At 40.1% G+C, this 27,644-nt stretch overlaps 1 protein-coding gene across 6 annotated transcripts; it reads right to left on the reverse strand.

Annotated features, from left to right (window-relative positions):
• Positions 1–3,125: 3,125 nt before the first annotated feature.
• Positions 3,126–26,539, reverse strand: LOC147361241 (ankyrin repeat domain-containing protein 30B-like). 6 transcript variants are annotated; one of them, XR_015139968.1, is made up of 8 exons: positions 20,187–26,539; positions 18,981–19,091; positions 15,251–15,457; positions 12,561–12,675; positions 12,233–12,402; positions 7,127–7,232; positions 5,500–5,632; positions 3,126–3,517 (listed from the first exon to the last, which is right to left on the reverse strand). XR_015139968.1 is itself a non-coding variant. In XM_086334987.1 (6 exons), the coding sequence occupies exons 3-5, from the start codon at positions 15,256–15,258 to the stop codon at positions 12,247–12,249; spliced, it is 279 nt and encodes a 92-aa protein (XP_086191113.1). In that variant the 5' UTR covers positions 15,259–15,457; positions 18,981–19,091; positions 20,187–26,539; the 3' UTR covers positions 7,644–7,940; positions 12,233–12,246. The 6 variants fall into 6 exon arrangements, 2 of the variants coding, with proteins under 2 accessions (XP_086191113.1, XP_086191115.1); XR_015139966.1 differs by having other exon boundaries at positions 5,500–5,637; XR_015139969.1 differs by lacking the exons at positions 18,981–19,091; positions 20,187–26,539 and having other exon boundaries at positions 15,251–16,090.
• Positions 26,540–27,644: the final 1,105 nt, after the last annotated feature.

A 27,644-nucleotide genomic window follows, 5' to 3' on the forward strand; every position in this document is an offset into this window, starting at 1 on the left:
GTCTAGAAGGGTGCGATGGAGAGGGAGATTGGAGGGGGGTTTGGGAGGGAGGGGACATGGGTGTACCTATGGCTGATTCTTGTTGATGTTTGACAGAACACAACAAAATTCCAGAAAGCAATTATCCTTCAATTAAGAATAAATGAGTTTTCTACAACCCTATTTGAACATTCACATGGTTTACTGCTTCTTTCCCAGTAAACAGTACACTAACGACTCTAACTTCTTATCTGTCTTCTGGAATGGCAGGTAAAGATTAAAGCAATGATCTAGATATAAAAAAAGGAGTAAAACTATGATTATCCAAGTTGAATGTTTAAAAGTTTTCAAATACATTTATGATGATCAAGCAGGACTCAATATTCACATCGGGAAAGAAAAAACAAATGAAAAAAATCAAGTAACCACAATGACTAACTTTTCAATATGGAAGAATTTACATGTCAGTTTCACATGTATAACAGAGAATTGACATGGTAATTTAACACCTATAAATACTGAAATTAATAAAGTTTCTTGAAAATAACATGGAATGTACATGTTGCTGGAGATATTTTTAAAAGAAAAAATATCTTCCACAGAAATTTTATAAACTCTGGTGGTAATTTTTTTTCCTTATGATTTCATAATAACAAGTAGTCTATATAAGAAAAAAGCATAAATCATGATTTCATTCATTTAATGTATGTAATTACCCATTATTTGCTGACATTTGGAAAAAAGAAATCAGAATCTCTAGAGGAAAAAATATAGTTCTACATTTCTTCTTTTAGATTGTTGCAGCTGAAAATTTTCTCAATGAAGAGAGATTAAGAATTTCATTTACAAAATTATAAATTATAATTTTAGTAAAAAGAATAGATAAAATGCTTATTTGTTTCCTCTTTATTTTCAGAAAGATTTAAAACACCCACCAAGGTTATAGCAAACAGTAAGATAAATTAGGTAAGTACATTAAGTGTCTAGCGTCGGACACGACTGAGCGACTGAACTGAAGTTAGAAACCACAAGAAACAGAAGGGCCAAAAATTCTTAATTCATAATACGTCTCCGAAGGCCTAAAACAGGGCTCATTTTGAATTGTCTCTAAATGAAAGTTTTACTAGGTTAAATAGAAGACATCACTTCATTAATTTCAAAGTGAGAATTTCTTTAAAATGAGAAATCACTTCAAATTTAAATGAACTTCCAGAAGGAACTATGTTCAAAAAACATATATACACACACAAGTGTAAACAAATCACGTTGCTGTACACCTGAAACTTACACAATGTGTTAAACTGACTACATGTCAACTGAAGGGAAAAACAAGAACCACCACCATCATCGAAAACAATCACCAAAAAAATAAGGAACACGTTTTCTTTCAGTTTTTCATAAAAATCAGCTATATGTCATTCAAAAGTGTATGAGCATTGTTTTTTCATGACCTCACTCTCTCTTAAGTTGAAATTGGAATAATTTCTTGCATATTTATCATATAGAGTTCCTGGTCTGACTGACCCCCACTATTTCTGTTGTGTTGGTATAATAATCTGCCTCATCTTCACCCTCATTTCATCTTATATTCATCTTGTCTTTCTTAAAGGAATTCTTCCCCTTCATCCTCCTCCCCATTTTCCTATTCGTCTAGTTGTTTTTCCTGAGCACTCTGTAATTCTTTTCTTTAATAAGGGCATACTTAGTATGCCAATCTTTATAAATCTGAATCATGCACATGTATGGCTCTTATTATCACACCATTTCGTATCGTGACTTTGAGGGCTTCTATTTCTGTGGTGGGATCCTTTTTGTCATCATAAGGATCAGGGGGATGGTATGTGAAAAAGTACAGGGAAAGAAGAGTTACAAACAGAACGACATCCCTTTGTATGACCGAGGCCTGCTACAGACTTGAGAAGTTTTGGAACAGGCTCAGGCGATGGGAAGGAAGGATGACAGATGCCCTCACACCAGGGTGATGGTTTGGGAAATGTTTCAACCACATCTTCAACATTACTATCAGAATTATTGTCCTGAGAGAAAGTTGTACTCTCTGGTCTCAAAATGCCACATTTTGTTTCTAGTACAGTGAAAACAGGAGAGAGTACATGAGAACATGTGTCATTTCAAATCAAGGAATAACACCAGGAGGACAGTCTTCAAATAACTTCCTGTTTCTCTTGGATTGCTGAGAAGCCTTCATTAGCTTTGTTAACTTTGGTTTCAGGACATGCTGGAAAAGAAAATAAGAGCTTGAAGAATATAACAAGTATCAACCTGAATAAAAGAATTATAACATCCCCCATTCCTCTATGATCTAACACAAAGAGCACAGGCTCTGGAGTCATTCAGAGGTGGATTCAAATCCCATTTCTGCCACTGACTGACCTGCTCATGGGGAAAGGATTATGACAGATGACATCAGAAGCCCCAGATGCTCCTCTCTTTACCCCTAATTGACTGCAATACAAATACTAGGACACCCACTAGATTACTTTCTCTACCAAAATGTTCTAGAGTAATAATTTATCCCCGGTAGTTTAGAGCACTATTGAAAAACTAAGACATGTAAATTAATTGCTATATTTTGAAATTTGCTTCCATGATTAATATATACATGGATTATCACTTGGGAAGGGAAATATGAAAGTTTAGGTTTTAGCAGAACCTTATTTAGATGGGCTAGAACTGCAAACAGGATAAGCTACTTCTGTTCTGTTTGTCAAACAGCTAGAGGCCAATGAAACAGGGGAAAAAATCAGCTCCTTCTAAGAAACAGGGAAAAAAAAACAAGGGTAAAGCAGTAGGGCAAGCATCATGAAGAAAGCCACAAACACTCTAAACAGAAAGCCATAAGCAAACACGTTCACAATAGAGGCAGAGAGAGACGGACTGAAAGAACAGACCCTGAAGAAATGCGTTCTGTAAGGAAAAATTAGGTTAACAGTAAATATTAAAAAGAAAAAAAATTAAAAAAAGTAGAGGAGGAAGAAGGAAAAAGTGAGACATTCCTAGTCAAGAACAAACTTTACAGAAAAAAAAAAAGTATAATAAGGTATATGGAGAAACACATATATTTAGAATTTATATACAATAGTTCAGTAATATATCAGTATTCTTAAGGATATACTATGAGCAAAGCCTCTGTTTCATATAATTTTATTCATATATTTTCATGCATCTACACTGTTTTTCAAATTTTATGAAAATATCAACATCAGTTCAGTTCAGTTCAGTTGCTCAGTTGTGTGCGACTCTTTGCGATCCCATGGTCTGAAGTATGCGAGGCTTTTCTGTCCATCACCAACTCCTGAAGGTTTTACAATGCATGTCCATTGAGTTGGTGATGCCATCCAACCATCTCATCCTCTGTTGGCCCCGAATCCTCCCGCCTTCAAACTTTCCCAGAATCGGTATATTCCAATGAATCGGTTCTTCGTATAAGATGGCCAAAGCATTGGAGCTTCAGCTTCCGCATCAGTCTTTGCAAGAATATTCAGGACTGATTTCCTTTAGGATGGACTGGTTGGATCTCCTTGCAGAAAGAAAGAAAAGGAAGATGAAGTAGTCTTGAGCTCAGGGCAGTACAGCTCCAATAACTAACTAGATTCAGCTTGGCATATGAAAACTCTCTCGAGCTTGCAAATCCTAGCTCTATAACCAACTGCACTTTGTTCCCGCAGGATTTGCTTCTCTTCAGTTCGCAGTCTTCCTCTACACAACTGGGATCTTACTGCCTGATTTCACAAGAGGATTAAGAGGATTTAATAAGATAATATACCCAGCAAATGCTTGCCGAAACAGTCAAAGAATGGAATAATTTGTTCTTGAACTTCATTGCTGGAACTACTTTCCAAGTAAAACCCGATGTGCGCTTTTTCATACGTTTAACATTCAGGTGTTGCATGAAACTGTTATTAATTCTGGTGATCAGCTGTTCTCTGTGGTTTGTAATATAGAGAATCTCAGCTCTGAAATAATGTGTACCTAAATTTATTTATAACATATGCATTCACTACATTAGAGAACATAACGATCCCCCATCACTGCAGCTAATCACACCAAGAGCTAATCACAATCAAGACCTGGCCTGGACCACTACTCTTCCTTCTCTACCTGCTCAGACTCTGAACCAGCAGATCTTTCTGACAATGATGCTTAATCTCCATGTCCCTCTCCAGTTCACTTGAAGACACATCCCTACTCTTACAGTGGACACTGGCAAGCTCTAGACAGGGCTTACCTCTCTCAATTCCGTATCTCAAAAAAACTATCTCAAATACTTGAGATTTAGGGATTTCTGCTGAAATGGGTTCCTTATGGGGCAGATTCTGAAAACATTTAAGGTAGAGGCGGATAGGAATCCATTGGAAGATTTTCATTATTCCAGGAAACAGATCCCATGAGGGGCCAAGCATAATTAGGGAATCTCAGGCAAGCTGGCACCCACTACTCTGGGAAGGATGACAGGGAACCTGTGACCTAAGAAAAGGTGCCCCCACAGGACAGAAAGCCGCCTTGAGGTTCAAGTCTAGATACAAAGGAGAAAGGGAAGTCCGCTCAATCCCTGCAGGAGCACTTGACCCTCTCTGACAGCCTAAAATGGTCCCCCCCCCGACATCTGCTAGCAGAAAAGATAAATAAGAGCCTCAAGGGCACCTCATCGTGAAGATCTAGGCCTACACGTGGGCTCCACATAAGGTCTCTGACTGAGGGGGGAAGCTAGGCAGCCCAGCTGCCCGAACTGGGTGCTGGTGCTTTGCAACAGTGACTGAGCGACAAGCGTATGTATGAACACAAAGGAGCTCTCACTCTGAAGTCTACGTGTGCATCACCTTAAAGTTCCGGAGCAAAGGTCAATCGTGAGCCCACTACAGGATGAGTTTTTTTTTTTTTCCTTTTAAAATGATTTTATTAAAGGTCTTTATAGAGCCACATCCAGACTCCAGATCCACCTGCCAAGCAGACCCTGTCAAGACCAGCTGTAGCAGCAGTGCTGCAGCAGTAGAATCAATACAAGCAACAGAATGGTGAGAAGGAACTGTTTTCTCCCCTCAAATGACTTGTGCAAGAGGACTGTCTCATTGATCTTAGGGAATCTACTGGGTTCTTGGAAAATTCAAGCGGAAGCGTATAGAGAGGCAAGTCCTCCAGGAAAAACACAGGATTTGCTGCTGAACTAAATATTTCAAAACCCAAGGAACTAGTTAGAAATATCACAAGTGTGACAGTGTTCATACCCCATACTGAGAGGTCACACTTGGAATGAAATGGCTAATGTCAACCTTTCTAAGGATCAAGGTCTACATGTCCTGAGATAAAGCACTCTGAGCCCACAGCCAAGAGTCACTAAGTGGCCTTTGCTTGGCTTTCAGCTCTTGAGGGGGAACATCTCACCACCTTTCTCCAAACTGCCTGCACCAAACTGGAACTCTCACTGGTCACGTAGCAAGTAACAGTTAAAATTATTTTTGGCTGCAGTTGAGTGAGAACTGGCATTTTAATGTGAACACTTACATATTAAAACCACTAATAACAGCATATTCTTCTGCAGTCCATCCAAAAACATCTTGAGAAAAGATGTCAACACCTTGCTGAAGAAGAAGTCTGACAACATTTGCTGATTCATACTTGACAGCAAGCATGAGGGCTGTTCTAAAACAACAGAGAGATGACTTCAGCCTCAGGAAGCTGAGTTAACTTACTTACACAGTTAATTTGATATGCTTCACCAAGTGAACGCCTTGCCCTTTCATGAAGAACTGACCATTTACAGGCTCAAGTGTTCATCTTTGTAAATTACCTCCAAGGCTAAAATGAAGGGACAGAAAAGAAGCCTCCTGTCCCACTGGGATGCCAGGTAGCAGCACTTACTATTTCATAAGTCCCTGATGGGGACTTCCCTGGTGGGCCAGGGGGTAAGACTCCAGGCTCCCAGTGCAGAGGGCCCAGGTTCCATCCCTGGTCATGGAACTGGATCCCATAGGCTGCAACTAAGAGTTCCCACAACTAGGACCCCACGCAGCCAAATAAATAAATGTTTTTTAAAAATAATAATAAAGTCCTTGATGGACAAGAAACCATGCTGAGGTCACTTATCTGAGGCAGGTGACTATTTAAGGGATGAATTCCCCATTTCCTCCTTAGTCTGATATATTCAGCTTCAAAGTCAGCTAGAGGTTGACTCGGAAAGGCTACTTGCACGATTAATTCAAAAATATTGATAATAATGGGAATATAAATAGTCATGGTGGCAGTTCATGATGTGGACAAGCATGTGCTAGGCACTGAAAATGAAATACTATATATAAAATCTTTCTTACACACAGGCACCTTTGAAAGATGCATTACTATTTGCCTTTCATATTAGGAAACTGATTTGCTAATGATAAATAACCCTAATTGGTAGGAAACCTAGGAATTGAACCTAGTTTGAATCTAAAGCCCATCATTTTCATCTGTATTGTCCACCTCTGACTTGTCTTTGTTAAAACTTTTATCCAATCAAAGCTATCTTTCTTCCTTCTACCTGCATTAAAAATGAAAATATCAAAATGTACTAAAATGAGAAAGGATAAAACCTGATGAGTCCACAGGATCTGGTGACCATGAGTCATAATCACCTTTTTGTGGCTGTTGTTATTTAGTCGCTATGTTATATCTGACTCTTTTGAAACCTAATAACATCAGCATTCTTTAAACAAAGTAATTTAAAGCCAAGAGTTATCCAAAAGACAAAATCAAGTCTTTTAGGTTTACTATGCATCTTTTAAAAATACATACATATAAAGTAGAGGTTAAAGAATTCTTTTAAAAGAATTAAGAAACTCGATACTGTCATGAGGTAAACTAAAAAGCAGACTCCATATTGCATTAAACCAATAAAACTAATTTCAACTCCCTCAGCTATTACAAGATCAACCAAACAAACAGGTTGCATATGAGATCAGTCAATATTATAAAGGAATATGAATCCTGCTATACATTCTTGCTATATATTGTTCATGATTCCCGGTCAGAATAACTGACTTTCTACCTAAGTGATGATGTGTTGATCACAAATGAATCCTCTTATTCATTTAATCTGGATATTACCATCCTAGAACAGCACTAAGGGTTTTTAAAAGAAAAAGAACAACGGTACCTTTTCATCTTATCAACCGATGTATATTTGCTTCTTTCTTCACTAAAACCTCCACCATTTGCCCTCTTCTTTCATGTATAGCAAGTAACAGTGGTGTCAGATCATCCTGTAAAACAGGGAAAACCATTTCTAATGTACACAGTTAACCTATTTCTAAATTGAAATTAAAATCATGTAATAGATTCTCCGAACTTAAAAATAAAAACCAGAAAGTAAATGAAAGAGAGCCCCCTCCTCCTCATCACCCTGTGCATCTTCTTTCTTTTTAATCTGCTCCTTCTCTGGGCCTTCCCTGGTGGTCCAATGGCTAAGTGTTAAGCTCCCAATGCAGGGGGTGTGGGTATCATTTAGCTACTGTATCAATTGCATATTTTAGGGACAATGCTGAGGCAGAAATATATAATACTATCTGTAGCATGCATAACCTATCCAAGGATGACCATGAGTAAACTCAAAAGGTTTACAGACATTCCAGTGGGAATATTATTCTCTACATGAACATGCAAAGAGAGAAACATTTTCTTTTTTTCAAAAAATCAACTGTGGGAACCCTGTTTTACTGCTTTCTCAGAAAAGTCTCCTGGAATTTAATCTTACTCATTCTCTCTTCCTTGCTTGCTCTTTCCACTGCCCTTCCTTAAGTTAGACGTTCTGGCTGAGAGGTCAGCATTCGCTAGATGCTAACTGCATGCAGAATGAGCGCCCTCCCCACCTTCTCTTCAAAGACCCTTCTTGATGACTCTCATGTGATTACCTCCAGACCACCAGAAGGAAGCTTCCAAAATCCTAGAGTTCTGGTGTCTGTCTTGCTTTACTGCTCTTAGTTAAAGATTGCAACATAAAATTACCAATAAATACATGCTCAACATTTTCTCGGGGAGTTGCTCTTCCACCACATCTCCCTGAGCTGTCCCTTATAATCTTGTGTGTTTGTGAGAGTTACTCGGTGCAAAACCGCCACAATCAACTTAAAAAGTCTAATTTTAAAAATCAATCCCATTCTTAAGATATATTTTAAAACATGAAATCAACAATAGATTAATTAGATTGTCTTAAAAGCTTCAAATATTTATCAAAATAAACTATCAATCAAAAATTGGAAATTCAAATGCTTATGGACGGAAAGCTGATGACCTGAGTAAGTGATAAAGTCAGATGAGACCGGTAACCCCAAAAACACATGTCCCACAAGAAGGCGTGGCCTCTGCATGCAGACCAAACAGTAGGATGGGCTCAAGGGCATCCAGATTTGGTCCTTGGAGAAGCCTGAACTTCTGCATGAGCCTCCTAAATTTGAAATGTTGACTCAATGTGTGGAGGTAACTAAACATATCCAAGGGCCATGTTTGGTTTATGGCCCACTTTTGGTTTTATGTTTGCTGTTTCCAAACAGGTGGGTATAAAGCAAATATTTGTATGTGAAACCTTTCCTTTCTTTAGTATCATATGTTTCACAAAAAAAGTGGGTCCCCATATGTAATAAATATGGCTATTAAGACTCATAATTCAAGTAAACATAAATTCTTTTAAAAAGACTCATAATTCACAGTCAAGAATGTTTCCACTGCCTGTTGAAACTACAATCTATCTCTAGAATTCTTCTAGATTGTTAATCAAATGGATAATGAGTTTCCACGCCTGCTGGAAATAAATGCTTAAAACAATTCCCCTCTGTACTATTAACTAACTTCAGGGGTTTTAAAGCTCTCATCTGCTTATGCCAGGAATCAGCAATTCTAACAGATACACTGCAAGAGTCTGTCCTGCAGCTGACACCAAAAAAGGCTCATGAGTTACTATTACTGCAGTCAGGAAAACCCTGTTAGTAACAAACATCTATTGACCTAATGACCTGGATGGTAAGAGAAGGTGTAAAATCCTTAAAGGGTCAGACTCTACAAAGTGACTTCGCCATGAGGAAATCGCTAAAGACTCTCAGAGTGTCACTGAATGAAGAGTGGTTGGAAGGAAAAGGAAAGCCCATAGATACTGCCAAAGATACTCCTTTTAATATCTCAAACACAGGGGCAGAGAAAAAGTCTGGCTAATGTTGTTGGAAAGGAGGGAGCTGACGGAAGTAGCTAGCATTGATCAAACTTCAGGAGACTACTTTCTTTTATGAAGGGTGTCATTTAGAAATTACATGTGTTCACTCCATAGTTATTCATCAAGGATTGGATAAGAATCTCAAGGGAATAGTTCTAAACGCACACGTCCAAGCGTTCCTCGATTTACTCAGTCAAAATCTTCAGGGAACAGCCTAGGCTTGTAAATTTTTTTAATAGTTAGTAGTACTAGTTTAGTTCCTAAGTCGTGTGCGACTCTTGAGACCTCATGGACTGTATCCCGCCAGGCTAAATCCGCCAGGCTCCTCTGTCCATGGGATTTTCCAGGCAAGAATACTGGAGTGGATTGCCAATTTTTTTAATATGTTTTCCCAAATAATTGTGGTTCACTGCTGGGCATACACATCGAGGAAACCAGAATTGAAAGAGACACGTGTACCCCAATGTTCATCGCAGCACTGTTTATAACAGCCAGAACATGGAAGCAACCTAGACGTCCGTCTACAGATGAACAGATAAGAAAGCCGTGGTACATATACACAATGGAATATTACTCAGCCATTAAAAAGAATACATTCGAATCAGTTCTAATTGGGTGGGTGAAACTGGAGCCTAGTATATACAGTGAGGTAAGCCAGAAAGAAAAACACCAATACAGTATACTAATGCATATATATGGAATTTAGAAAGATGGTAATGATAACCCTGTATGCGAGACAGCAAAAGAGACACAGATGTATAGAACAGTCTTTTGGACTCTGTGGGAGAGGGAGAGGGTGGGATGATTTGGGAGAACGGCATTGAAACATGTATAATATCATATATGAAACGAATTGCCAGTCCAGGTTCGATGCATAATACAGGATGCTTGGGGCTGGTGCACTGGGATGACTCAGAGGGACGGTACAGGGAGGGAGGTGGGAGGGGGGTTCAGGATGGGGAACATGTGTACACCTGTGGCAGATTCATGTTGATGTATGGCAAAACCAATACAATATTGTAAAGTAATTAGCCTCCAATTAAAATAAATATATATTTTTAAAAAAAGAATCTCAAGGGAATAGTTCTAAATGCACACGTCCAAGCATTCCTCGATTTACTCAGTCAAAATCTTCAGGGAACAGCCTAGGCTTGTAAATTTTTTCAATACGTTTTCCCAAATAATTGTGGTTCACCAGCAGAATATAGCTGGGACTTAATGCAGCAACCACTCCAGTCTCATCTCTTACTCACACGGCCAATTCCTTCTCTTACATGAAGGTTTGAATAAAAAAGAAAAGTGTAAGAGGCAAGAGTCATCAAAACTGCAATTTTTAAAAATTTCCTGGGTAAACAGTGGTAGAATACGGACTAGTAAACCCAAAAGGCAACCTGATCTCATTATTTATAAACCCCTTACTTCCTTCCCATCAAGACATTCTAGATGGGAGAGCAGAGTCTAGACTCTTATCTAAGTGGATGGTTCTGCCAGAATAGGATAATAAATCAGTTAATTATTTGTTCTTCTCTCTTAATTCCCATTTAATCGCCACCTGTTCACTGCCAGTCTGTTCTGCTCAGAGTCTTCTTAAAACTGGCACCTAGGCAAGTTTACAATTCACTCACACTCTTTTTCAAAATAACAACTATTATTCCTGAAAACTGAAAAGCACCTCACAGAAATATATACACTGAAGGGAATAAAAAGCACAAACCAAAATCTTGGGACTTCCGTGGTGGTTCTGTGCCTGGGTCTCAGTGCTCCCAGTAAAGAGGGCCTGGGTTTGACCCCTGGTCAGGAAACTAGATCCTACATGCTGAAACTAAGCCCAGCACAGCCAAATAAATAAATGTTAAAATAAATAAACCCTCTTCGTGGCATTTCCCAACTGCCAAAATTCCAGCTCGATTTGCACTTTTCACCTGCCTGCTCCATTTCTTTCCTTTTACCCTCTTAAGACTTGGGCAGTGAGAGAGAAACCGTGTTTATAGAAACCATTTTTAATAAAATGGGAATTTGTCAACAGCAGTAAGATTTCTATTATGTTGTAAAATGCTTTCGTTATGTTTGAATTTTAAGACAAAGTCTACTGAGGCAAATTTTGCTTTACTGTGTTATTTTAGAGTGATTACAAAAAAAAAAAAAAACCTTAAGTTGGGGAAATTATTTGGAAAATGTTTTACCTCTAACAAGTGCAGTGTTATCACGAATACCGGCCATAAACACATAAAGGAATGCTTTACTCTCTAATGCTTGAGAAATATCAGGATTAAAGTGAAATCGTAGACAATTTGGTTTCTTCAAAATACTTTCACTCAGGGAAGGCTGGAGCTTCCAAACACGGAAAACTGAGGCCACCTGTGAGAGTGGAGGGAGTTCCTGGCGGGGCTGCAGAGGCTGGACTTCACATGCTTCCTGAAGAAAGAGCAGGAGGGGCAGCTCCCCATGCACAGCTGCCACCCTGCGGAGCAGCTCCCCGGGGCTGAGCGTGGAAGACCCCGAGGGGTACCTGGTGAACCAAGTGGTCACCAGCACAAGAGAACGCCCTTGCTGGGTGTCAAACATGACCTGACCCGCCTGGCTGGATCTCAGAACCCGGGGTCCTGGAGGGCTCAGGGCTCCAGGCCTGCTGCCTCCCAGGCCCACTTACACTCACCCAGGCCTCCCTGCTGGGCACCGGGTCTCCTTCCTCCTCTGCCCACCCCTAGGGGCTCACATTCCCTGAGCCCCTGTAAACAGCCAGTACCCACATCACTTCACTCCCCACAGGCCTTCATTTCCTGTGGGCTCGGAGCCTACCACCCACTCCCACGCACCTTCTAATGGGAAAGCCTTCCTTCTAAGGTAGAAGGGTGGGTGGCAGACAGAGCTCTGCCCTTTCTGGGGGTGCCGACATTTTTCATCCCCGCCCCTTGACTCGGGTTTGGAACTGTTTCCATGATAACAGGGCCTCATGGACACTATTCAGTTTCCCTATTTACGTACTGTTGTAAATAAAACACATGTATATTAAAAAAATGATTCACAAATATTTGGTAAATAAAGTTAGGTGACCGATACCTTGTTCCTGTCTTCTATATAGGCGTCATAGGAAAGCAGCTTTGCTGCGAGTGATAGATTCTGGCAAAAGCGTAGCGGAGAGCGGTGTTGCCACAGACGTCCATGACATTTGGGTCAGCACCATGCTCCAGCAGAAGAGTCGCACACTCCTCCTCTTGGCATTCTATGGCCTGTTAGTGTTGTGGCAAGAAACAGGAGTGTGAATTCTAGGAATTCAAAGTAAACAGGCCACAAGCTTCACCAGTTTGCTATATTTCAATGAGATAAATTCACTTTTAGTCTCAGGAAATCACACCCACTCATGTGGACACGGTTCGCTGCTCCATACCTTCATCAGCGCTGTCCTCTTTTCATTGTCACAGAGGCTAAGCAGGCATTTTCTCTCCAGGAGGAGAGTTACCACTGCTGAACGGCCATTGGCACAGGCCAAGTGGAGCTCAGTCCTACAAAAGCAAGAGCAGTTTTTAGGAAACTCTAGTGTTACTGTTTCAAAGCAAACAATCGTTCCTGTGATTGAAAACATTCAATAGCATGCTATTCCTATCACTTTAAAACAAATATTTCATTTTCTTCTGGAGTAAGAACAGTCTATATTCGCTTTAGCTCTTCGTACCACAGTAATGAAAGAACCATCTACTTGAATAGAACGAGCGTGACCTTGAGATTCAGCTCAACTTGGGTTTGTATTTGACTTTCACTCTGTCCCTCATTAGCCATTGCTCAGCCTCTCTGTGCCTCAATTTCCTCATCAACAGAATGGAGAGGGAGTAGTAGTTATTTCACAGGACAGCACTGTGATGCTTACATGAGAGCCATGCAAAGGGTGCAGAACCGTTCCTGGCACAGACAACAGCTCAGTAACTGTTAGGTCATATTATCATATTTATTACTAGTACTACTAGTTTACAAGGACAACATCTCAATGAAGTCAAAGGATATGACACATCCTTTGCAGATATATTTTGAGGATTACAGACAGCATTGTACTTCGATGATTCTAATATCCTCATTTTCTCACATTTTAACACCTCTGACATTGGAATGAAATTTATAATTCACAATGTCTGTACAACTATAATTAGTAGCATTTTTGTTTGTTCCTTGCTTATTTTTCCTGTTGGTCTAATTATCATTAGGTCTTTTTGCTTAAGGTTGCTGTTTTGAAAGCATTGATGATGCATATTATATATTATTATATATTACAGGTACACAACATAGTGATTCTCAATTGTTATAGATTATACTCTATTTAAAGTTATTATAAAATATTGCCTATATTCCTTATGGTGTACATATATCCTGGTAGCTTGCAGGATTTTAGTTACCCCACCAAGAATCTAACCCTGGGCCCACAGCAGTGAGTCTTAACCACTGGACCGCCAAGCAACTCCCAAGATTCCCTTGACTTATGAAAGGGCTGAAAGTTGTCAGAAGATATCAATCCTCAAAAAAAATTCTAAAAAATAATTGAAAGTGACAAATTATTTTTAATCTCTGCTACATCCCTATTAGTGTCAAAAAGACCAGCCCTGTCTACTAATCTGACTTGTCTATAGGCAGCTTGATCGACAGAGAGTTTTAATTTTTTGTGTGTTGTTAAAATGCTAATTCAACCTCCAGATTTCCTTCTTTTGTTTTTTGGGGGGTTTTTTGTGCTGAAATCCTGGAAACTCCATTATTTCAAAAAAAGAATTTTGAAATAATTCTTATCGAGGTCTTTGGGGTGGGAGGGAGGCTCACCAGGAAGGGGATATATGTATACTTAGAACTGATTTATGATTGTATACAGCAGAAAACAACACAACATTGTAAAGCAATTATTCTCCAATTAAAAAAAATTAAGATTAAGAAACAATAGAAATAGAAAAAAAAGAAGGTCTCTGTCAGCAGAAAAAAACTGTGTAAATAGGAATTTGAGTTTTCTTCTGGTACTTTTCTCACTGTGCATATTTAAAATGTTTGATCCACACTCCATCTGAAACTTTTTGGTGAGATAAAAATCTAGTTACTTTTCTCTTTTATCAGGTTATTTCTCCATCATCTACATACAATTTATCTTTTCTAACAGAAAATGTCACCAGTATCAAGTTCTAAAGCTTTACATACATTTGGGTGTTTGGGCATTTTCTATTCTGTTCCATTCATTTGTCTATCCCCCTTTCAGTTGTTAGTAATGAAGACATTGTGGGCACTTACAGCACATTTTGATATCAAGAAGGGCAAGTCTTAAGTCTACCATGTAAAATTTTAATTTCATCACAATTAAAGGCAGCATAGATAACCCAAAATTTAAAATCACAATACATTGATTTGGTTTAAGTATAGAAAGACCATACATCCTAAGAAAATGTCTTCCTATTCAAGGACACAGCCAGCTTCCTACTTCAAACCTGTCTTCTAAGGTCCTTCAGCAAAGAACATATATACCTAACTGTACACTGATATAAAACGGATATTGAATTGGAGCTGAAGAATTTTTAATCCAGAAGTTGACCTATCATGGGAATTATTTTGCTCACTAGGCAGTTTTCTGTAATATATAACCTTACAGAATAAAAATGTATACATTAAAAATAAGACGCTGACAACATCAGAAATCTGTCCACTGCCATGATCCACAATAGGCGATCCATGAAGAAGTGTTTTCATAAATCACATGAGAAAAAATGTGAGAGCCAGGAGGTTCCAGAAGATTTCTTGAAGGCTACAGAACTTGAGAGCTCTTACTCATGAGTACATCATGCTAACCCATGCAAAGAAAAAGGAGGAAGAAGACAGAAAAAACAGATGCTATTCATATTTCATTTCATTTCTGTGACTACTGACATTCAGTTAAATGACTTCAAAACGATCAGCAAAGTGCCCCCCATGAGGGGAATTACAAGTGGGTCTGAAATCAGCTAAGGCTTTTTGCTGCCTATAAAGTCTTTGGGGTGCTGGATCCCAGGAAGGTGTCCAAGAGCCTTGGAGGGGAAACTCACAGGAGGGACCCCTACCAGGCCCTTCCACCCCGCTTACCTGTTCATCTTGTCCCTGTCGTTCAGGCCATTCTTTCCGAGCAACAGAACCTGCAGCACTTTGGCTACTTTGCCTATACTGGCAGCTTTGAGGATCTTTCCAAGGTCCTCATTTCGGATGCAGTTCCCGGGCTGGAAGTTGATTCTATGACTGCTCTCTCTCACCGGGTTGATGGAGGAGCCAAAGGGTGAAATGCCCTTCTTACTCCTGAAGCCAAAAATCTTCTTTGTCACAGAGCCTACAAGCTCCAACCACACCTCACCTCCCCCTCAGCTCTTCAGAGTCTCCTAAACCCAACACAAGCACTACAGGTAAACCAGAGCAGTTTACAGCTCTGCCGTTTACAGCAGTTTACAGTTTACAGCAGTTTACAGTTTACAGCAGCTGCCACCACCTCCCAGCTGGGAAGTTCAACGGTTTAGAATCTTTCATCCCAGAATGATCGTTGCTAAGCAACACCTCAAAACACACTGCCCATGCGCACAGGGGCTTGGTGGGCCAGCCTGACAAGTGTGCATGTGCAAGAACTGTAAGTTCATTTTCTGAAAGAAACAAACAATATCAATAAACCCTTACCTAAACTAAGAAGGAAAAACGGGAAACTGAAATAAACACAGAAGTCAAAGCGGCATTAAAACTATATAACTGTCAAAATAACTATACTACCCAAAGCAATCTACAGATTCAATGCTGCTGCTGCTGCTGCTGCTGCTGCTAAGTCACTTCAGTCATGTCTGACTCTGTGCGACCCCATAGATGGCAGCCCACCAGGCTCCCCCTTCCCTGGGATTCTCCAGGCAAGAACACTGGAGTGGGTAGCCATTTCCTTCTCCAATGCATGAAAGTGAAAAGTGAAACTGAAGTCGCTCAGTCATGTCCAACCCTCAGCGACCCCATGGACTGCAGCCTTCCAGGCTTCTCTGTCCATGGGATTTTCCAGGCAAGAGTACTGCAGTAGGGTGCCACTGCCTTCTCTGCAGATTCAGTGCATTTTCTATCAAATTGCCAATGGCATTTTTCACAGAACTAGAACAAAACTTTTACAGTGTGTAATGGAAACAGAAGACCCCAAATAGCCAAGGCAATCTTGAGAAAGAAAAGCAAGAGCTGACAGAATCAGGTACCCCAACCTCAGCCTACTCTGCAAGTTTCAGTAATCAAAACACTGGACCTAGCACAAAAACAGAAATATACTGAATGATTAAGGGAACAAGAGAGAAAGTTCAGAGAGAAACCTACGCACCTATGGTCAATTAATCTAGGATAAAGGAGGCAAGACTGTACAAAGGAGCAAAGCACCCTCTTCAATAAGTGGTGCTGAGAAAACTCAACAGCTACAGGTATAAGAAGGAAATTAGAACACTCCCTAACATCATACACAAAAATAAACTCGAAATGGACTAAAGACCTAAATATAAGGACAGGCCCTAAAAAACTCTTAGAGGAGAATATAGGCACAACACTCTCTGACGTAAATTAAGGCAGTATCTTTTTTCATCCACCTCTTAGAATAATGACTATTAAAAACGGAAATAAGCAAATGGGATCTAATTAAACTCAAAAGCTTTGGCACAGCGCAGGAAATCATAAACAAGACAGACAACAGCCCACATAATGGGCAACACTATTTGCAAATGATGCAACTGACAAGGGAGTAATCTCCAACATATTCAAACAGCTCAAAGAGCTCAATATCAAAAAACAAACAACCTGATCACAAAATGCGTGCAGGCTCTAAATATACATTTCTGTAAGGAACACCCACAGACGACCAAAACGCACATGAAAGGATGCTCAGGAAGGATGCTCTGCATCACTAATTATTAGAGAAATGCAGAAATACTACAACGAGGTATCGTTTCACGCCAATCAGAATAGCCACCATCAAAAAATCGACAAACAATAAATGCTGGAAAGAGTGTGGAGAAAAGGGAACTCTCCTACACTGCGTATGGAATGCAACTAGGACATGGAAGCAACCTAGATGCCCATCAGCAGATGAATGGATAAGAAAGCTGTGGTACATATACACAATGGAGTATTACTCAACCATTAAAAAGAATACATTTGAATCAGTTCTAATGAGGTGGATGAAACTGGAGCCTATTATACAGAGTGAAGTAAGCCAGAAAGAAAAACACCAATACAGTATACTAACACATATATATGGAATTTAGAAAGATGGTACCAATAACCCTGTGTACGAGACAGCAAAAGAGACACTGATGTATAGAACAGTCTTTTGGACTCTTTGGGAGAGGGAGAGGGTGGGAAGATTTGGGAGAATGGCATTGAAACATGTAAAATATCATGTATGAAACGAGTTGCCAGGCCAGGTTCAATGCACAATACTGGATGCTTGGGGCTAGCGCACTGGGACAACCCAGAGGGATGGTATGGGGAGGGAGGAGGAAGGAGGGTTCAGGATGGGGAACACATGTATACCTGTGGCGGATTCATTTTGATACTTGGCAAAACTAATACAATTTTGTAAAGTTTAAAAATAAAATAAAATTGCAGTTGGAAAAAAAAATGCATTTTAAGACCAAAAAAAAAAGGAATGCAACTAGGTACACCCACTGTTGGGAGCTCTATGAGGTTTCTTTAAAAACTAACTATAAACTTGCCATATGATTCAGCAATCCCAGTCCTGGGCATGTATCTGGGGAAAACCATAATTCAAATAGGTACATGCACCCCAATGTTCACTGCAGAACTACTGACAATAGCCAGGACATGGAAGCAACCTAAGTGTCCATCACCAGAAGAATGGATAAAGAAGATGCAGTGTACACACACACACACACACCCCACACACAAGAATGAAATAATGCCATTTGCAGCAACACAAAAGGATCTCAAAATTACAATACTAAGTGAAGTCACTCAGAGAGGAACAAATATCACATCCCTTATATGTGGAATCTAATCAAAATAAGCTTATTTACAAAACAGAAACCAACTCACAGATCTCAAAATCAAATTAAGGTTATGAAAGGGGAAACATAAAGGGAGGGATAAATTAGGAGATTGGGGTTAAAACATAGACACTATTTTCCAGTAGTGATGTACAGATATGAGAGTTGGACCATAAAGAAGGCTGATGGCCAAAGAATTGACGCTTTTAAACCATGGTGTTGGAGGAGACTGGCGAGAGTCCTTGGACTGCAAAGAGATTAAACCAGTCAATCCTAAAGGAAATCAATCCTGAATATTCATTGGAAGGACTGATGCTGAGTGTGAAGCTCCAATACTTCGGCCACCTGATGTGAAGAGACGATTCATCAGAGGAGACCCTGATGCTGGGAAAGATTGAAGGCAGGACGACAAAGGGGACAACAGAGGATGAGATGGTTGGAGAGCATCACTGACTCAATGGACATGAATTTGAGCTAACTCCACAAGACAGTGGAGGACAGAGGAGTCTGGTGGGCTGCAGTCCATTGGTCGCAGAGTCGGACACGACTGAGTGACTAACGCTTTCACTTTGAATATGGAAAACGTAATAGTGCTGGGTTTTAAATATGCCTTAAAGTAAGTTAGGTGCAGACAAAACACTTAGGATCAAAAGTACTACTGCTTAAAAGTAGTATAAATATATGTAAAATTAGTATTTTTAAAATACCATATCAATTTTCATCATACACACAAAAAGACTTCCCCTTAATAAAGACCTTCTCATCATGTTTAATGGGAAACAACTAAACAGTCCAGAAGGGAAAATTTTTACCATTTATCTTTCAGATCATATATTTTTTTCTTCAAAACTTGTACAGATTCAACCCATCTGTAGATCCTAGAGGAGACACCTCATAGGACTCAGATTCAAATTCAGCAGCAGCTGGAAAGAAAAAGGAGTACATTCTTTATCTCAAATACTTGAGTTCAGTATTAGTTAAAAATAAAAAAAGAAACAAAACAAACTTGAGCTATTTCTAAATGTTCCGAAAAATGAAACATATCTATAGATGACAGGAAACAAAATACAAGATTACAATTATACACTCTGCCCTTGGTCCCACATGTGGCTGAGTATCAGAGCTTCTGGTTTTCTCATTCTTCATTCATTTCTCAATAACTATGTGCAAAGGTGCTGTGACAAACACTGGAATTACAAGATGAAGGTGACCCAGTCCACCCTGAAAAATGATATCCCATAAACTGGAACAACAGACAAACAGGCAATTTCCATACAGAGTCATAAATACTAAGATACAAAGGATGGCACAAGGAACACTCAGAAGGGACAGCCAGCTTTGTGTCAATCCTGTCAGCTTTTTGGTGGAGGTGCTGTGGAAGCAGATACCTGAAGGACAGGAAAAAGACAGGAGGGGGAGGGGAAAGCACGTACAAAGACTGGAGGTGGGAACCCCACCTGTGGGATCCTACAGTCTGTCTGGTTAGATGCAGAGCTGAGGGGCAGAGGAGGGTGGTAAAGAGAGAAGGCCGACTACATTGGCAGGACCCATACTGAGGTGGTGGTAGAGAGAGAAGGCCGACTACGTTAGCAGGACCCATACTGAGGTGGGTGGTAGAGAGAGAAGGCCGACTACGTTGGCAGGACCCATACTGAGGTGGGTGGTAGAGAGAGAAGGCCGACTACGTTGGCAGGACCCATACTGAGGTGGGTGGTAGAGAGAGAAGGCCGACTACGTTGGCAGGACCCACACTGAGGTGGGTGGCTGGAATTCTTCCTGAGGGCAAAAGATAAACCAGTGACAAAACCAACGACTGAGAAATTTAAGGTCACACCCCAAGTGACAGTGACAGAGGTAACTGCTTGAGTCTGGGTTTCCTAGCCTAACGACCACCAGACACTTGACAAGTTGATACACTCCATGTTTTCTGAGAACAGTGTCAGGGTGCAGGTGCATAGTTCTACAGGGATGGCAGAAGCAGAGGCAGGATATAGCCAGGAACAAAAAGAAATACATACTGTTGTGATGACTGTAGCTCTGTAGCATAGTCTGAAGTCAGGCAGGATGATTCCTCCAGTTCCATTCTTCTTTCTCAAGATTGCTTTGACTGCACTCAGCTTTCTTTCTGGTCCAACTCTCACATCCATACATGACTACTGGAAAAATCATAGCCTTGACTAGACGGACCTTTGTTGACAAAGTAATTTCTCCGCTTTTTAACCTGCTGTCTAGGTTGGTCATAACTTTCCTCCAAGGAGTAAGCGTCTTTTCATTTCATCGCTGCAATCACCATCTGCAGTGATTTTGGAGCCCGAAAAAAATAGTGTCTATCCACTGTTTCCCCATCTATTTGCCATGAAGTAATGGGACTGGATGCCATGATCTTAGTTTTCTGAAATGTTGAGTTTTGAGCCAACTTTTTCACTCTCCTCTTTCATCAAGAGGCTCTTTAGTTCTTTACTTTCTGCCATAAGGCTGGTGTCATCTGCATATCTTAGGTTATTGATATTTCTCCCGGCAATCTTGATTCCAGATTGTGCTTCTTCCAGGCCAGTGCTTCTCGTGATGTACTCTGCATATAAGTTAAATAATCATGGTGACAATATACAGCCGTGACATACTCCTTTTCCTATTTGGAACCAGTCTGTTGTTCCAAGTCCAGTTCTAACTGTTCCTTCCTGTCCTGCATACAGGTTTCTCAAGAGGCAGGTCAGGTGATCTGCTATTCCCATCTCTTTCAGAATTTTCCACAATTTATTGTGATCCACACAAAGGCTTTGTCATACTCAATAAAGCAGAAATAGATGTTTTTCTGGAACTCTCTTGCTTTTTCCATGATCCAGCGGATGTTCGCAATTTGATCTCTGGTTCCTCTGCCTTTTCTAAAACCAGCTTGAACATCTGGAAGTTCACGGTTCATGTATTGCTGAAGCTTGGCTTGGAGAATATTGAGCATTACTTTACTAGTGTGTGCTGCTGCTGCTGCTGCTGTGTCGCTTCAGTCATGTCTGACTCTGTGCGACCCCACAGATGGTAGACCAGGCTGCTCTGTCCCTGGGGTTCTCCAGGCAAGAATATTGGAGTGGGTTGCCATTTCCTTCTCCAGAGCATTCATGCATGCTAAGTCGCTTCAGTTGTGTCTGACTCTGTGCGACCCTATGGATAGCAGCCCTTCAGGCTCCACTGTCCACAGGATTTTCCAGGCAAGAATATCGGAGTAGGTTGCCATTTCCTTCTCCCTTACTAGCATGTGAGATGAGTGCAATTGTGTAGTAGTTTGAGCATTCTTTGGCATTGCCTCTCTTTGGGATTGGAATGAAAACTGACCCTTTCCAGTCCTGTGGCCACTGCTGAGTTTTCCAAATTAGCTGACATACTGAGTGCAGCACTTTCACAGAATCATCTTTTAGGATTTGAAAGAGCTCAACTGGAATTCCATCATCTCCAAGCTTTGTATAACTGCTCAGCAAGATATTTTTTAGAAATTTAAATTAAAAGGTTATAAGTAAAATAGTAATTAAAGATCTACTCTTGTATAAGAAAATAACAAAAAAAATCTTAACCTAGAGCAGAAATTAATCTTCTGACTTAGGATCACAAGTTGGTTTAATTCATTAAAAGGGTTTCTCTTATGATTCCTTCAAATGAAAAAAAACCCCATACGTCATTAGTGTTTAGGTGCCAGTCGTTCACTTATGCTTAGGGGTAGAAAAACTGCAGCGGGTGCAGTAGAGCTTGGAAATGATAATGAAGCACAGCCAAAGTGAAATCAATTAGAAAGTAAGCCAGACATCTGAATGTATACTTTCAGTTACTAGGCAATAAGATTCTATTTCTAAATGAGTTTAAATGCAGCTTTTCAAGAAAATTTAAGAGTTTAATCAATATCTCTTAAAAATGAGAAATCTAGGACCAAAAAAGATCACAACATTTCTGTGTCCTTGATTACCACAAAAGTCACTGATGGCTTTTACTTAGTGTGCCTAAGTCAAATAAACAGCTCAGAAGTTCACCAAATTAAAAACAAGAATCACTTATCAGAAATCTGAAACTCAAAGCAAAAAGATAATAGAACTGCCCTTAGTCAAATAAGTCTCAAAGCTGTTATGTAAAGGGCACGGAATTGAGGTAGAAACCACTATACTTGCTCTTGGAGTAAGATTTCATTTGAACACTAAAGTATTATAGAAATTTCTAACACAAGGGGACTCCAGGACTGGCCTGCTAAGAGTGCTGAGTAAAGATCTGTTCTGCTGTTTCTCCACCTCAAGTTTGATGCTCATCTGCCAGCCTCTCATTAGTCCCAGGGAAGATGGAAAACACCAATTTCATTCATGTTTCCCCAAATGATTGGAATTTTTTAAGTTGCCATATAGTAAATGGAATTCCCATTAAACTGTTTGAACACTGAAAACACAGAGCAGCAGACCTACTATAATCAATGATAGTTGTAACCTTGTTCGAAAGAAGTACACGTGTCTGGGACTCCTCCAGTAACAAGTCACAGTTGGGAGGGAGAGAAAGGGCATCAGAGAGAAAGGGAGGTGGCCTCACAGTGACACCTGCTGCCTCTGGGACAAACCTGCCTCCAGGAAACAGGTCAGGATGAAGAAACACACCATCCCACAAAGCCACGTTCAAGTGCTTCCTCTCACCACCCTTGTACATACGTTTCTCTCATGACCTCAGAGAAATTAAGCATTTGGCTCTGAGGAATCACCTAGAGCCACAATCTCGAAGGGAGGATGAGAAAGTCAATGGGTGAGACTGAAGAGAGCTAAAACAGCCCCAGAAACAATTACAAGCATCCCCTGCTTTTCCAAAGTTCATTCAAAGTCACTTACTTCTATGAAGGCCTATGTCAGCAACTGTTTTTGATTAAAAAAAAAAAAAATGTGAAGAGAATTTTTCATTTCAAAAGGCAAAATGTCAAAACGGCATTCAGTGTATGTCTTAACAGTGAGAGGCATCGTGTTCCCCAAGCAGGGAGACTGGCCCCACCGAGCTCCTTCCCCGGAAGCCCCACCCCACATCCCAGCAGCAAGTCTCCACAGCCCTGAACCCTCTCTGTGGGCACCTGTGCTTCCCTTGTGTATACTTATTTTAGGCATCGACTAGCAGAATGTGTCCTCGGGTACCTGCTCCTTTGCTGTCTGCTCTTTGGGCTTTGAAAGGAGTCCTAGGAGCACTCTGCTTTCAGACGGCCGGGAAACTTCTCCAGCCTCCACACACCCCCTCAGTCAGGTCACCATGCTAGCTTCAGCCACTCTGTGAATTACCCTGCCTTTCACCCCTGTGTGAACTCCCCCTATTTCACAAGCATGCTTTTAAGTAGTGTAGAAAAACTTGGTACAGTATTAACATAGATTGTCATACAGCGCCCTCAGGCAGTGACTAATCTAGTTAGCTTTCACTTCCTACTAATCTCAGGAACCTGGCTCTATAAAAATTAGGCTTCAGAGAGAAATTAATGGACTAAATTTAGCTTCTGTGATTCTGTGTCTTGACTACTTGTTTACTTTATTTGCTAATGACTTTCTGACTCCGAGTTCTTCTAGGTAGAAAGTTAAGTCGCTCAGTCGTGTCTGACTCTTTGTGACCCAGTACTGTAGCCTACCAGGCTCCTCCGTCCATGGAATTCTCCAGGCAAGAATAATGGAGTGGATTGCCATTTCCTTCTCCAGGGGATCTTCCCAACTCAGGGATCGAACCCAGGTCTCCTGCATTGCAGGCAGACGCTTTAACCTCTGAGCCACCAGGGAAGCAAGTCCTCTTCCAGGTAGAGTTGCTTATATTTTCCCCACTCTGCTTTATTATAATCTTCTGGCAAAGTTTTCATCTTCAAGAGTTCAGATTACAAGTCTTCAATTCTGAGTTCCATCTGACTTCTTATGGAAACATTATTCTTCTCTCGTAAATACTCTAAGTTCTCTTGAGATGCTGCCTGTATGTAAGGCAAATGTAAAAAGATAACATTTTTAAAATAATTAGAACTTGGATAATTATACTTGTTCCCTTTAGTTTTGAGTCAGTGATTCAGAGGGCAATTTTAAATGTGAAAAATAAAGAGTGGATGTTTAAAACAATTATCATCAATGTGAAGTGAATTAAATCTGAATTACAAAATTAAAGTGGAATCAATGGTATAGGAGTACTTATATAATCTGATAATTCAAAGACTACAAAGATCAACTTAAAATTGTAAACAATGAACAAAACAACTTAAGAATAATTCAAGAGGATGGTGCCGGTTATAAAACCACAATATTGTCTTTTCCTCCTAATAGTCTTGCTGTATACCAATTGGTCTTATAAGTAAAAGGATTCTTTGTGGAGAATCATTCTGAAAGGTCAGTTTACTGATAACTGTGATGGAAACTGAAATATTTAAAGGGAGAAACAAGTGTCCCTTTCCTTCCAGAAATCTACAAAACAGACTGCTCTAAGGGAAGCAGAGGGAACACATAAACTGTCTACATTGAAATGTAATGTACAGTGAGGTGAATTCAAGCACGTGACAGATCCACAAATGAACCTGCAGAAACAGGCTGACTTCCTTTCATTTCTCTACGAGATCCCGTCTCGCTCTCTCTTCAGTCCCGAGTATATACTGCTCTACTTGACTGTGTTCTATCATGTTCAGTTCTATATGACTTTTGAGGGTCACTACTTCTTGCTCCAACTTCTTTTTCTTCTCCTCTAGTTTTTCACATTTCTTTTGCATTCCCTTCATAGATAATAACTCCTCTCAAAGGACTTGATTCTTCTGCATCCAGGTGCAGCCATTTTGAAGATGCAGTTCCCAGCTCTGCTGGAAGGTCATCTATTGTAGAAAACAATACCATTTGGTAATGAGGTAAGTGGACTGAGCACAGCCTAACTCAAACCCAGGATCAAATAAATAGGATGGTATCTGTATTGTAGAAGGTAGGTCCAGGAATTATTCAGAGAATCAAGAAAGAAGTTCAAACCACCAAGAGTCAGAAAATACACTCTTCACTGTCATCATCTTTCTCACACAACATTTGTATTTGATTTTACACTTTTATTGTTCTACAATTAATATTTTTCTACCTTTCCTCTATAAAATGACTACAAGGCCCCTCTTAGTCGAATATCTCTTGTTCCTCCCCACCCCCCATCTTAATGCCCCACGGCTTTCAAAGAAGTGCAAGGGATACTGTATTGGGTTATCTGGGACTGAGTCAATAAATCCCTCCAAAAGTAGACTGAAAACAAGACTCTAATGACTAAATCTATAAATATGGATGCTAATCCCATAAGATTTTTTCTGAACTACAAAGACTTTTTGCTCATTTGAACTGCATTCCAAAGCAGCTAAAGAAATTCCATTTCCCAAGAGTTTACTGAGATGATCCATACATTTTTCTGAAAAGAAAAATGTCACATTCTGGTACTCTTTTGTTACTTTCCATTTGTGCAAGACAAGGGCTGTGTGTATCAATAAATATTCCCCGTTAGTGTGTACTTAAACAAGATTCTCCCTCATGGAGAAAATGACGACAGCGTAAATTTAAGGGCTAAACTGCTCTCCACAGGCTCGATGACAAGGGCTGAGGAGAAAAGGCTCCATGAGAGCTGGACAGTCGGGAAAGCTCTGGAGGAGGAGAGACTGGGCACCAGGTCTGAATAAACAGAGGACTACCCAAGAGAAAAGAAACTGTAAAGACAGAAAGGACAGTCTGAGCAAAGGCCAAGAAAAGGAGAAATCAGCCAGTGAACTCTGAGGATAAAATCCCACTACAGGGAAATAAAAACATGTCCACACAGAAACATGTAAATCAATGTTCACAGCAGCATTATTAATAGCCTCAAAGCGGAAACAACTCAAAGCTCCATCAACTGATGATGGATACATGGCTTAGTCACATACTGGTTATTGTTTGACCATCAACAGAAACGGAAGAACTGATACGTGCTATCACATGGATGAACCTCGAAAACATGACGTCAAGTGAGAAAAGCTAATCCCAAAGGAGCACATACTGTATGATTCCCTTTATATAAAATACCCAAAACAGGCATGTCTCCAGAGACGGATATTAGACTGAGGGTTGCCTGGGGCTGAGGGAGATGGGAGCGGGGCATAGGTGGTGGCTAAGGGATGCAGGGTTTCTTTGGGGGGCTGATGGAAATGCTCTAAAATTGACTGTGGTCACAGGTGACACCTCTCTAGACTAAGAGATACTGAACTACACATGTTCAGAGTGTGAATTCCATGATACATGAATTATACCTCAATAGCTTTTTAAAAAAATTCAATGGCAGGATCTAGATAATCTTCTTAATTCTCCAGTTTGGATGAACGTACTATATACCATCTGAGTACCTCCATGCCTTTACAGTATATCTAAAATGAAAAGAAAAGAAGGCAATGCCTGACTTCAACCGATTTAAAACCCTTTCTGCACAAGTTATTCTTAAATGCACACAATAAATATATACAGAATTCTACAGCCTTTCACGGAAGTGAAGATGTGAAATGACAATTTTCTGGAACATTCCATTAAACATTATCCTCTGATTTTATCTGCCTTGCCTCATCACAATAATACAGCCTTCACTAAAAAAAGTCTATCAACTTCTGTGAAGAATGAGGCACAAGTCCCAACTTTTCTAAGGATATCTAACATAAGAGAAGATATAGTGCAAATGGCAGAATGAAAGTCAGAGTTTAAGAAACAAGTGCATTTAAAGATAATAAAACTAGTAAATTACTTGTAATGAAAATACAAAAGAAAGCTGTCCATGAAAATGAGTGTCTTAAAACACTTTATCCTACGTATTGACCGTTGACACATCAAATTTCACACCTACCTGACTTGTGAGTTGAAGCAAGCTGATCCTTAAATCCTGTGCCTCAACTTCTAAGTTAGGACAATAACGTGACGTGACCTCCAGTGAAGCCTCCGAAATAGACTGCTTTCTTAGGATATCAGTCAGTTCTGGTCGAAGTTGTCTCACAACTGCCTAATAAGATGCTCTGTCACTGAGTTTATAAAATCACTTTACTATTATGTTATGTTAATAATACACAATGCCAACATATGTACTTTGATCTCATCTCACACACTAGCAAAGTGATGCTCAAAATTCTCCAAGCCAGGCTTCAACAGTACGTGAACCGAGACCTTCCAGATGTTCAAGCTGGATTTAGAAAAGACAGAGGAGCCAGAGATCAAATTGCCAACATCTGCTGGATCATAGAAAAAGCAAGAGAGTTCCAGGAAAACATCTACTTCTGCTTTATTGACTGTGCCAAACCCTTTGACTCTGTAGATCACAACAAAGTGTGGAAAATTCTTCAAGAGATGGGAATACCAGACCACCTTACCTGCCTCCAGAAAAATCTGTATGCAGGTCAAGGAGCAACAGTTAGAACCAGACATGGAATAACAGACTGGTTCCCAAATTGGGAAAAGAGTACATCAAGGCTGTATGTTGTCACCCCGCTT

The sequence above is a fragment of the Bos grunniens genome, chromosome 13, assembly GCF_055505025.1.
Source record: "Bos grunniens cultivar Pamir isolate PY7600 chromosome 13, Bosgru_T2T1.0, whole genome shotgun sequence".
Lineage (NCBI taxonomy): Eukaryota > Metazoa > Chordata > Mammalia > Artiodactyla > Bovidae > Bos > Bos grunniens.